At 39.8% G+C, this 13,839-nt stretch overlaps 1 protein-coding gene across 1 annotated transcript in view; it reads right to left on the bottom strand.

The window, feature by feature from the left end:
* Positions 1-13,839, bottom strand: part of zdhhc8b (zDHHC palmitoyltransferase 8b) — a 251,443-nt gene that overhangs the window by 44,698 nt on the left and 192,906 nt on the right. The window contains exon 2 of the mRNA XM_078554510.1: positions 1,275-1,396. Within this exon, the coding sequence (XP_078410636.1) occupies positions 1,275-1,396 (122 nt within the window). The remainder of the gene's footprint in view (positions 1-1,274; positions 1,397-13,839) is intronic.

Genomic DNA, 13,839 nt, shown 5'->3' with positions numbered 1-13,839 from the left:
TAAAAAGTTAAAAACTTCGCAGCAATCTGACCTGGCTGGCAAATTTCAAGCTCTATACTTTAGCATCAATTTTAAAATTGAAATAGAACAAACTATTGGGGCTGTAATGCTGTGGCTAAGGTCACTCTGCTTTCCATTCAATGGATAACATTATTAACTGTTCTCTGAAACTGTGATTTGGGTGACTTTAGCACACTGTGTGCTAAATGACATTTTCAATTACTTGATGTTAATTACAGTTATACTGTCTCCATTTGAACAAAGAGCCAAATATGCCGTATTTCTTTCAATAGGTTTGTTACTGATTACTATAATGAGATAGAAGCTATTCTAGAGATGAGTAGAGTAATGAACAGTTTAGTGATAATGTTGCAAGATTCTTCACAAAAGGGACGCATTTACTTTAGACACCAAGCAGATAATGGGTAAGGGGTGATTTGACAGCAACGTCCAACAGTTGGGTTTTACTAGCGAGGAAAGATGGGGTATGGTAAAGTAATTTAGGTGGGGAGTATAAGAGGCTAGGATCAGGATGGCTGAAGGTTCTGCAACAGGTGAGGGAGCAAGGGTGGAAGGGGGAATGAAGAGGGAGGTTTGAAGGTGAGGAGGGCAGAAAAATCCAGCAGTTGGCCTTCCCGCCACCTACCCGCTCACCCTGACCTGTTTGAAATTTTACAAGGTGCAGGGGGAGGCATCAGGTGACCCACCCGTCCTTGGGCCTTTTGAGGCCAATTAACGATAAAATTATGCCTAGAAGTGGCAAAGACCAGAAATGAGCATGATAGATGGATGTGGATTAAGATGCTTTTTTATATATTATCAAGAAGTTGAAATAGTGTGATTGTCTCATTGTTGAATGGGACAACATAAAAGTGCTATGTGGCTAGGTTTAGCCTCGCTGACACTGTTGCTAAGAGATAATTAGGAGCAAGCCAAACATGATCACGTTGGGAGTAGTATAATGGTAATCCATAAGCAGTTACAAATAATGCAATTTAAAATTCTTAAAGCAAGTGTGCAATTTTGTTAGGAAAACATTTAGAACAGTGCTACTAATTTATAGAGAAAATCTCAGATTATTTCACATCCATTAGTTTTAATAGCGTACACACATTGAGTTTAGACCACTGGTTTATGCTGCCACTGAGTTATCAGCAAATTTTCTTTCAAATTAATATGACCAGCACTTCAGAGGTTCTGCAATAACTAGCTCTTCACTGTCAAACAATGCAGAGAACTTGCAAACTGTAGTCGTATGATCTTTGCACACCAACCTCGTGGAAATATTCCAGGATCCATAAACGTTGCCATGCTGAAGTTTGCCAAAACAAACAGAAACATGAGGCCATTGTAGACTGGAATTGCTGGAGAGATTTCTTTTGTTAACCAAGGACACCTGTTGGAAACAAAAGATGATAGAGGTTGGGAAATGAACCAAACAAGGCTTTTTGTTCTTGATTTCTAACAGTCAATCCTGCTGGGAAGGGAGAAGAGTGATTGAACAACACTTCAACATTCACCATCTTGTCTCCAGCATATGCCAGGATGCTTGTGGGCTGTTAAAACCAGGCACCAACATGAGTTTCAACCTCTGCCACAAGCAGTGAGTGGAGGAAACAACAAAACAAAATGTATAGGGATCTTGATGAGGAATCAGGGAAAAAAGTTTTTTAAAATATAGAAAATGCAATTTTAATAGTTGCAGATCCTCAGTAATTTATTAACCCTTTGGACACAGCAATATAATTTCTGCCAATATTCTTATACACAAATATAGTTTACATGATTATTTAAATATTTTGAAGAACTCAAGAATAAGCAAAGTTTAAGTTTTACATCATAGAATCAATATGGCACAGGAGGCCGCCATATGGCCCATTGTGTCTGTATCAGCTCTCCAAATGAGCAACCCACTTAGTCCCATTCTCCCACCTTCTCCCTGTAACCGTACACATTCTTCTTTTTCAGATAACAGTCTAATTCCCTTTTGAATGCTTTAATTGAACCCGCCTCCAACACACTCTCAGGTAGAGCATTCCAGAACCTAATCAATCGCTCATGAAAAAGTTCTCTCTCATATCACTATTGCTTGTTTTTATTAATTACTTTAAATCTGTGCTCTCTCATTCTCGATCCTTTCATGAGTGGGAATATTTTCTCCTCATCTACTCTGTCCATTTCCCTCATGATTTTGAATACCTGTATCAAATCTCCTCTCAGCCTTCTTTTCTCTAAGGGAAAGTGTCCTAAGTTCTCCAATCTGTCTTAACAATTGGAGTTCCTCATCCCAGGAACTATTTCTTTGTGTATATTTCAAGTCCATCTATAAAATTTAGGTTCAAAGTATAAAACACGTAATAATAAACATCAGGGAATGAAAATTAGATGTTAATTACTCCACCACTGGTAGCTGTGCCTTCAGCTGCCTCCTAAGCTCTGGAATACCCTGAGAAATCTGTGTCTCTCCACCTTTAAGGTGCTCCTTAAAACCTACCTCTTTGACTAAGCTCTAGCGCGCCTGTTGTGATATCTACTTATGTGGCTCGGTGTCAAACCCTGTCTGATAACTCTCCTTGGGACATTTTACTACATTAAAGGTGATATATAAATTAAGTTGTTGCTGTATCTTTATTGCAGGGTTTCTTTCTGCAGTTTACTTTCGGAAGGGTCTTTTTAAAACAAGATCATTTTAGACTTTTCACAGCCAAAGGCACCACTGGTTTAGAATAACTCCATGGTGTAACTGGAAAGATCTGCATTTCATTCCAGAATGGGATCTTTCTCTTCACTTACAAATTGGCAGCGACAGCAGTTTAACCAGTGGCTTAAGCAGGTCAGAGAATGATGTGCAGAAAATATATAATGATGCAGACAAAGGACAAGATATTTATAATAACTAACTGAAAGTGCAAAGTGTAAAACTTGTGTGTGATATTTTGTTTCATAATGTTCTTGTGAAGTGCTTTGGGTTTTTTTTATTACTTTAAAGGTGCTAGATAAATATAAGCTGTTGTTATTGAACCAAGTTGAAAGCAGAACTTTCTTTTAAATAGCTTGTTGTTAATTATAATCAGCAGCTATAAAAGGTTATGAAGCATTATCATCTACGTTCATCTTCCATCAAATGCACTTCACATTGAATAAACATATTACTAGAGAATCACTGTGGTTCCATGGAAACCTGAATTGTAAAGGACATTACAAGATGTCTTAAGTGACCTCTGGGTTCATCGCCTTAGCAACAAGATCTGGGCAATCCCCCACAGCTGTTAGAGCATGAAATGTAACCCCAGAATGCATCTGTATCTCAACCACTGGGACTCCTGTGGAACTGGAATGATACTGAATGCAGCGACACTTGATATTTCAAGTTCCAATGAATATAACATCAGTGCAGCTGTTTACAACGACTAATGGAATAGTGGCAGGTGATGATCAGGATGTTCTCAAATCTCCTGGTTTTGTTCAGGTAGAGCTGGAATCTTCTTTGCTGTATTAAAGTGAAGACGTAGAAGGCTCAACCCACTTTAGTTCAATCTAAGATGATGTAATTCTATGCTTGAGCATTGCAATATAGGGCAGGATTTTGCCCTTGGTGTGTGGGATCAGTTGGGGCAGTCGGGAAGCCGACCACTGCCTGGGATCGGTAGCGCTCCGCGATTTTATGCGGGTGGGCCAATTAAGGTCCGCCCAATGCGACAGGCGAGCTGCAGCACTGAGCTCTGCCTGTGCGGACGGAGGGCGAGCAGGCCTAGTGCAAGCTTTGCGTGTGCACGCGAAAGAGCGCTGAATAATCTCCCTGAGGCATGGAGCTGCCTCAGGGAGATGAAGAACGTATTGAAATCATTATTAAACAACAGAAAAAAATTAATAAAACATGTCCCCTCTCATGTGACTCTGTCACATGAGCATGGACATGTTTTTAATTAAAAATTAAAGTTTTTATTTCATTTGTATTTACTTTTGGAAACCTCATCCCGCCTGTTAGGTTGAACGGGCAGTGAAAAATTCAGGACAATTGATTACTTAATGGGCTTAATAGGCCTTTTAATCGTCGGCGGACACACTGCCAGCCCAGGCACGTGCCCACCGACTGAACTATCGCACGACTACGTGTTGATGACGGCGCACTCGGCCGACGTCAACGCACGTCATTTCACGCTCGGTCGGTCACGCACCCGCCCACCGAGCTAAAAATTCTGCCCAAAATTCTGTTCACTTCAAGTTACACTGATCATTGTTATACGCACACCATGCATCAGGTGTGTCTATCCTTCATATCTTACCCAGTCTTTTAGGTCCTTGCAGAGGATTCTCAAGCACCACATGTAAAGGTGAATGTTTTGATTAATTTGTATATTTCTAAGCTGCTGATATTGGTGGTCCACCCAAGTATTTAGCAATAGCAGCAGTTTCAAACTTCTAGAGCCACAAAATAGCAATGATTAAATAAAAGCAATGAGTTGTTTGGGTTTCATAAGCTCTATAATCAGGATGAGGGTAGAAATAACCCACAGGCTATAATTTGGGCATCCCTGCTATTTATAAATGTTGTAATCCAGAAGGAACAGTTGCTCCTCTTTATTATGCCACCACGTAAAGTGCTATTTAAGGACAAAGCTAATGGTATTCAACTGTGCAAAATTTAATGAGCTGCAGCATTAGGTTTAAGATTTAGCCATAACGAGCCATCAAAAAACCTTGGAATATTGCAATCCTTTCTGATTATTTTAATGTAATTATTGAACACCAATGGCAAACTAGTTAAGGGTGGTAACCAACAAGTGCGAAGAAGCTGAAATATCACATTATCAATGGTCATATCTCAACCACAGGGAATGCAGGTACCAATTTCAGGAAAGCTAACAGAAGCCCTTATCTTGAGTAAAAATACTTTCTAAAGAAACAGAAAAATTAACAATATTTGCAAAATAATCAGAATATTTTTTAAAGGTATTGCTCATGACATACATCAAAAATATCAAAATCAACATAACATTCTGAAAAATGATGTAATGAAGATGCTTGATATTCTAGGATTTGAGCACAATCTAGATTCACACTTCAGCACCTTAATGAGGGAGTGCTGCATTGTCAGAGGTGTCTTTGTTAAACAAAGCTACTGTCTACTTAGGTGGGTATCAAAGATCAAGCAGCTTGAAATATCAGGGTGGCAGAGGAGTGTCCGAATCGAATGCTGAGGCCTGACTGTTCCAACATTATTCATGGTCATATTTCCCCAGTGTCAGCCCACGAACTACCAGATTTATTGAATTCAGTTTCAGCGTGGTGGGATTTGAACTCATGACTGCTGGGATGCGAGCCAACCTTGACTACTACATTACTGCCCCGATAAACAGTCACAGACAGTACCAGCTCGGATATAGGTGCAATATCACCTGCCCACCTTAAAAATGATGGTTCCAGCAGCAGAGCAGGAATAACTGGGGCTTAAGGTTGTTAACCTTCTAGGATTGCCTAGGAATTCATAGAATTATAGAATGATGCAGCACAAAAGGAGGCCCTTTGGCCCACTGTGCCTGTGCTAGCTCTTTGAAAGATCTATCAAATTAGTCTCACATTCCAGCTCTTTTCCCGTTGCCCTGCAAAATTTTCTGCTTCCATTCCTTTTGAAAGATATTATTGAATCCCCTTCCACCAGCCTCTCAGGTAGCACATTCCATATCATAACTCATAGCAATCTTTTCCCCCCTCCATATCCCTTCTAGTTCTTTTGCAAGTTACTTCACATCTGTCCTCTGTCACTGATTCTCCTGTCAGTGTAAACCATTTCTCCTATATACTCTAAATCACCTCTGCTCGAAAAACAATCCTAGCTTCTCTAGTCACTCCATGGTATCACTAGAAAATTAGTAACACTGAAAATGCAAGATTTCAAAAAATCACTGTTCTTTTATTATTTCATGGCTTAGTTTACTTCCTTTGCTTGCTATAGCTATAGACAGCTGCATGATGCACAGGGACTCTTTTTATCCAAATGCTAAATTTACCTCAGTGGTACAGATCTAAAAAAAATGAAACCTTGCAAATATTATCCATGAGAAAATTCTCTAGGGTATTTCAGCCCATTGAGAATATAACTGGTGATTCTATAGAAGTAAAAATTAAAAAGCATTTGTGTTAAGGCCCCAACAGAAAGATCAGACCTCATACTGCGGGAAGCCAGCAACGGTAAAAAGTGTAGCACAGGAGACACGGTAAGTCTAAAAAATTAAGGGAAGTTGCTGTTGAAATTGTGACAATTAAAGGAGATGCAATGATGAATGCAACGCAAAGTATATTTGGCACTTTTTCCAGTGTCACACAATCCTGTGTATGATTCTCATTTTATAGTGAAAATTCAACTCCGGAATTGATTTTCTTCATTTTGTCCTATGAATGGAAACATATTGTGCACAGTCATCACTTTATTTATAGATTCTGACATACTACATCTATAATAAGGCTTCTCATATCTATCATGGACATTAAGGCTGTCAGCTATTTTCTAACCATCGTGTCTCAAATTTATCAAATACAAAAAAAAAGTACCCACAAATCTCGTCCAACAAAGGAAACATTTACTGGGCTTTCGGAGTGGCACTAAATCAATAATTCTTTCAAAGATCCAGCACTGGTATGGTGGTCTGAAAGACTTCCTTCTGTGCTGCATTGAGTCTATACACTTTTTGTCCTTGCCTCAGACACACAAAGCAAAATGCAGCCAGTCAGGCCTCAACATTTTGGATGCTGGCTACACTTCTCTGCTGCCCCCATATTTTAAGCTCTTTGATATTTGGAAGCCTCCCAGACACAAACACTCAGAATAGTTCAATGGGTATCAACTGGGGCTCAGTTGGCAGCACACTCACCTCTGAGTCAGACGGTTGAGAGTCAGCCCCTCCAGGGCCATGAGCACAAAATTTAGGATGCTATTTCTTTGCAGTACCAAGGGAATGCTACATGGTCAGAGAAGACATTAAACTTGAGCCATGTCTGCCCCATCAGGCGCAAAAAAAAGTCTCATGGCACAATTTAAAGAGGAACAATGGAGATTTCCCTGGTGGATTGACCATCATTTATCGCTCAGCCGACACCTATTAGCCTAAAGAGAGATTATCTGGTCATAATCACTGCTGTTTTTAGGAGTTTGTTGTGCACAAATTGGCTACTGTGTTTCCTACATGGCAACAGTTACCACATTTCAAAGTACTTCATTGGCTGCAAAGTGATTTGGGACATCCTGGGGTCATGAAATGCAAGTCTTTCTTTCGTTCAATGGGTACCCCACTCACCCCCTCCTCACAAGACAATAATCATCACAGTTAACCAGCATTCCAACCCATGCACAAATAGCTTTTCAAAATGGAAAAAAAACACCACTTCTATTTACAAACATCCAGTTTATATGCATGTTCATCAAAGGACAACACTACACAATGCAAGCTTTCATCCACAAAACCATGTAAGTAACTCCACTGCAAACTGAACATTCAGTTCAAATCTTCTGTCATCTAAAGTTTTAAATCAAGCTCTTTAACCACTTAGACTGTTGTTAATTCAGAATGTTCAGTCTAAAATCTTGAAGCAAAAAAAAAATCCTTCCATTTTGCTGTACTTGGAGAGACAGGCAGTGAGGAACTGGAAGGACACCTTGTTGGCCTGGGCAGGCATGTGTGTAAGGGGGAGACAGAATGCTGCCCTATTCAGGGAACGGGTGAGGGGAACAGAAACAGCAACAGATTCTCTCGAGTTGGGAAAAAGAATGAATAAATAATTGAGTGGGGACAGGGGAAAACATGATTGGAGAGAAGAGATGGAGAGAAACCTCACCTTCTGATGGGAATTTCTGTAGCAGCTAGAAACAGGAGAGACAATTGCAATAAGGTTACATTACAGGAGTGTATCCGAAGATACGGTGGAAGCAGATTCAATAAGTGGTTTCAACAGGGAATTGGATAAATACTTGAAGGAGAAAATTTTCCAGCGATATAAATGGTCTCCTTCCATAATGTTTGATTCTATGAATCCTTAACACAGAGTTCCACCACAGGGGATCTACCAGTCATCATAAAAACAAGCTGGTTTTCAAAAGGCACCTAAACAATACAGATGATGAAATCAGTGATTACTAATAATGTCTTTGTATCTGTTCTTTTTTTACAAAGCAAAGAGTTAGAAAAACATTTTGAACCACAACAGCTGGCTACATGTCCCATGTAATGTATCCCAGATTGGCCCTTTTCATTCGCCTGCCAAAACATCTGTCTCTGTTGCTGAGGTCTGAATGATTCACCAGATCAAATACAACTCAAAGCACAACAAATGTCGTCCCAGTAAAAAAAAAATAGTAAAGTGATATTTTGCTTGTTATACTCCCTGCCCGACAGGATGCCTTAAAGCACGAGTGTCCAAACTTCAGGACTGATCCCAGAAATTCAGCTTTCCAAACCTAAATAATCAGGCAGTATGCGCTTAGATTTTGTGTTTGCTTATTCATTCTGCTCAGGTTTTATGGCCTAGAAGCTTTAAAAGGGTTGTTACTCTATTGCTCAAATGGTGGATACAAAGCAGATCAGAACGTCAAATGCAAATAAATGGGAACATAGATTGAAGGTATGTAGGCTCCTAAGGCTTTATAATGTGTACCCACATGATCCACAGAACCTAAAAAGCTTGAATGTCCTGCCTTTAACGAGATAATAAAAAAATTTGAAATAGAAATCTCTGATGGTCAGCATCTAAAAAAAAAGGACCGGGCTCTAAATAACCAAAGAGTGAACAATTTTGACCTCTCTCAGATGTTCTTCACCCTAGTGAATTTGCAATGTTTCTTCTGCCCTTGTTTTTGTTGATGTCTGAATGGTTCCCTTTTTTGCAAGGCAGAGAATATCATATTTTCAAATTTCAAGTTCCCTCTCCTTTTCCTCCACCCTATTCACCCTCCTATCCAACTCCCTAAAAAACCTATATTCTCCTCTCGAGTTCAATGGACATTTGTAAATCCCACCGATCAAGCTAAAGGCCTTGGGTATGACCAATGAAAGGGACGATCTCTCTTTGCTCAATATTATAGAACAGGAAGAGGCTATTCAGCCCCTCCAGTTTGTTCAACCATGCAATTAGATCATGCCTGATCTGTATCTTAAGGATAACAAACCACCTTGAATACCTCTAACAAAAAAAAACTCTACATTAACCTGAGCATTGTTGTTAGAGGAGATCAAATTCAAATTTCTCAATTTTTATGATCCTTGTACTCCATATACAGAGGTAAGGAGCAAATTTAGAGACATTTTGTACAAGAATTAAAAGCATAGCTCCTGTCTGGTCTATTTATTCTATTTGGCTTTCACATTTTTATACAGTTGAAGACTCATATTTGCTCTGTGTTAGATGCAATTGTTTGAACTGTTTCCGCTAAAACCAACGGATGACAAATTTGCTGAACAAATCCATTCAATTCGCAAACTCTTTAAACATCTCAAAACCAGTTAATTTCCAATTAACCTGCAACGTTGTAAGTAATTGAGATCCATAGTATAGTTTCCTGATGATCAAATGATATGCAGTTCTGTCGCAACAGGGAAAAATAAATAGTAAAACAAAAGCATAGGGTTATTTTGCAGAATTCAGTGACAACGGTATTTTCTGCAATTTTTTCTCCTCTCTAAATCTGTGTTCTCTGGTTACTGACCCTCCTGACAGTGGAAGTAGTTTCCCTTTATTTATGCAGTCACAACCCCTCATGATTTTAAACAGATCTACTAAATCTCCCGATAACCTTCTCTGGTTGAAGGAGAATAATGTCAGCTTCCCCAGTCTTCCCACATTACCAAAATTCCTCATTCTTGATATCATTCTGGCAAATCTCCTCTGCATCCTCTCTAAGGCTTTGATAACCTTCCTAAAAATGTGGTGCCCAGAACTGGACACAATGCTCCAGCTGAGCCCTAACCAGTGATTTATAAAGGTATTGCATACCTTCCTTGTTGTACTCTTGGTTCTATTTATGAAGCTAAGGATCCCGTATGCTCTTTTAGCAGCTTTAACAGCTTGTCCTGCCACCTTCAAAGTGATACTATCCTGAAAGTAATTTTACTCTGTTGTGTTGCTATTTCTCACCCTCCCTTCACCCTCATATACCACTCACTTTGTTCACTGAGTATCTCATTTCAAGCCTTTGCTGACTGAACTTTTCAGCTGGCATCTCAATAGTTCAGAAGAAGACAGGCTGTTATCTATCCCCTACCTGGGAGAAATTACCTGATCTCTGGGCAGTGCCATATTTCCCTTTCCAAATAGCAAAGGTAACATTACAAATTATGTTCTCACTGTAAGAACTCCAAGGGACTCACTATTAGGTTGTGCTCCAAATTATATACTTAAACGGGAAAAACACCCCATCAGAAATAAACGGCTTACTTCAACTGTCGTGAGACGTTAAATTTTAAAGCGCCAATTTGTGTCCTATTCGTATCTAATTTGCATGACTAATTCCACTAATTACAACAGACCGAATGGGATTGCTATTTTTAAAAAATGCTTGGTTTGTGCTTTTTGTTCTGCTACACACTTAACTCTTCCACTCGTATTCACAACCTGTCCCATGAGATAGTGTGTGAAATAGCACTTTAATAATTGATGAAAAATGTGCAGCTTGCATTGAATTAATTTTCCTACCTATTGTATATATGTATAGCACAGAATTACTATACACAGAAACTGAAATACCAATCTCATGCTGGGCTAAGATGTTGCACGTGTTAATGGTCAAATGTTTAAACGGATGTTCCAGGAGGCACAGCTAAGGCTGAACACAATCTTCTTTTTAAACACAAAAATAACCTTGAGATATGATGAAACCTTCAAGTAACTAGTTGGCAAAAAATGGAATATTAACGAAGCTTCCAGAAATACTAGCCATTTGCCAATGGTTTATAATAAATCATGGTATGTATGTGCATAATAATACAAAGGTACTTTGAAATACAGATGACCACAGGACACCAGCTTTTGCTCAGAAATGGTAATGTTTCACGCAGTCAAAATTACTTGCAACTGATTCTTTCAGAATTTGTGGGATAAAAGCTCTACCATGCAAATGTACTTTTCCAGATAACCCATTGCAACCTTTTTTGCTTTTCAATTGTTGGATAGTTTGCAAATTTTAGCAATACTAAGGCGGTTCAATGTTATCTGTCACTCCTGGTTGCTCCTGGTTTACCGTTTCTTCAGCAATTCTAGACGCTAAGCTGAAGATCAAGTAGTTGTTTGGTAAAAAGTATTTTTGAAAGAAAGAGACATGCTGAAGATTTACGTCTTGTCCAGATGAGTGCAAGATGAAAAGCTTCAACACATCTCTTTTTTCAGCAATACTGAAGATCAAGTGTTAGTATTCCTTCCAACCAAGTAATGTGTCCTTTTTTATATCCACCTCCACCATGTCATATCAACAGCGGTGTCTTCAGCTGTCTAGGTCTCACATTCTGGTAATTCCCTCCACAAATCCTGCATCTCTCCATCTCCCATTCCCCTTCTTTAAGGTCCTTCTCAATATCTGGCTCTTGGACCAAGGTTTTGTTCAGCCTTCCTTAGCCTGATTTTTAAAAAATCACATCTTCTTCAGGAACTTTGTGAATGTTTTCCTATATTACTGGCACTATATAAATATCAAATAAAGGCAAGAGTTCTTCCCCAGATGCAGGGCTAAAGAACTGATGGGAAAGTTGACCTGCTCCCCTAATTCAGAGCAGCACAGGCTGAGGCTTTGGAACAAGTCTATCTGGCTCTGATGGTGCTGGGAGTAGGACCTTAAAAAAAGACAATTAAGATAAAGGAGGAATTTCCACTCATCGATCTCATCCTCAAACTTCAAAAAGATTTGCACCATGCTGCATTCTTTATGATTAACGTAGAATAATATTCCACAGAAAACAGTGCATGCTCGTGATAGATAATTATTTCCTGAATCAGCAACTCCATCAGATTAGGCACAAATGGACATTGAGCCTCATGAGCTTCTTTTCCTCCTCCTTGAATCAGACCACAGTTACCTCTAGGTGGCAGCACAATCAGACAGATGCCATCATTATTCCCAAAGAAAAGTAGAAATCAGCTTTGTTAGCAGCTTCTCTTCTCTTAATTCCTGATCAAGTCTCACTTTATCTGCAGGGAATTACTTTGGAATTTTCCTATTTGTTTTGGTTAACAAGTTATCTGTACAAATAAGGGACAGTGAGGTGGATACAAGTTGAGATGATGCATGGAGTGGCTTACATAAGGGATCTAATTGTGCAGCACAGGGAATTCAGCTGTTCAGCTTCCATTTAGTTTAATCCTGAGCATTGCAACGACTCCAAACATCCTTATTTTTGACCTCTTCATTTTTAAGATCCTTATCCCAGCACCATCACAGTCAGATAGACTTGCTCCAAAGCCTCAGCCTGTGCTGCTCTGAATTAGGGGAGCAGGTCAATTTTCCCATCAGTTCTTTCACCCTGCATCTGGGGAAGAACTCTTGCCTCTCTATTTGACACCTCTCCCAAACTGTCTGACCGAAATCACAAACCACAAACTCACTATGGCAAAGAGTCCATGTTCTAGCGCCCCATGATACAGTCATCATGACCCAATGTCATTAGTCAACAACAATCTCCAAGATCTAAACATCTCACTAGGCAACCCATAGAAGTGAAGAAAATCCAGGCTCCTCAGGAAAAATCTCTTTGCACTTCCATTTTCTCAGTTTAATAGCTGTGAACTATCACTGCACGGTGAAACTGAATTAATGGAATGTTGGAATTGACAAAGTGACGTAACCAGTAAAAATAAACTTACACTGCTTTGAATCATAGAGTTATACAGCACAGAAACAGGCCCTTCAGCCCACTGTGTCCATGCCGGCCATCAAGCACCCATTTTAATCCCATTTTCCAGCACTTGGCCTGCAGCCCTGTATTCTATGACATTTCAAGTGCTCATCTAAATACTTCTTAAATGTTGTGAGGGTTCCTGCTTCTACCACCCATCAGGCAGTGTGTTCCAGATTCCAACCACCTTCTAGGTAAAAAAAATCTTTCCTCAAATCCCCTCTAAACCTCCTGCCCCTTACCTTAAATCTATGCTCCCTGGTTATTGACACCTCCACTAAAGGGAAAAGTTTCCTCCTATCTACCCTATCTATGCCCCTCATAATTTTGTATACCCGTATCAGGTCCCCCCTCAGCCTTCTCTGCTCTAAGGAAACCAACCCTAGCCTATTGAGTCTCTCTTCATAGCTGAAAAGCTCCAGCCCAGGCAACATCCTGGTGAATCTCCTCTGCACCCTGTCCAGTGCAATCACATCCTTCCTATAGGGTGGCGTCCAGAACTGTACACAGCACTCCAGCTGTGGCCTAACTAGCATTTTATACAGCTCCAACATAACCTCCGTCTTTTATTCTAAGCCCTGGCTAATAAAGGCAAGTATCCCATATGCCTTCTTAACCACCTTATCTACCTGTGCTGCTTCCTTCAGGGATCCAAAGACATGTACACCAAGGTCCCTCTGATCCTCTGTACTTCCTAGGTCCTACCATTCATTGTGTATTCCCTTTCCATGTTAGTCCTCCCAAAATGCATCACCTCACACTTCTCAGGATTAAATTCCATTTGCCACTGCACTGCTCATTTTACTAGCCCATCTATATCATCCTGTAATCTAAGGCTTTCCTCCTCACTATTCACGACACCACCAAATTTTGTGTGATCTGCAACCTTACTGATCATACCTCCTATGTTCACGTCTAAACCATTAATGTACACTACAAACAACAAGGGTTCCAGCACCGGATCCTG

The sequence above is a fragment of the Cetorhinus maximus genome, chromosome 12 (assembly GCF_964194155.1).
Source record: "Cetorhinus maximus chromosome 12, sCetMax3.hap1.1, whole genome shotgun sequence".
NCBI classification, from domain to species: domain Eukaryota; kingdom Metazoa; phylum Chordata; class Chondrichthyes; order Lamniformes; family Cetorhinidae; genus Cetorhinus; species Cetorhinus maximus.
Note: the sequence above shows the minus strand (reverse complement) of the source record. Positions and strands in the feature narration are given on the sequence as shown.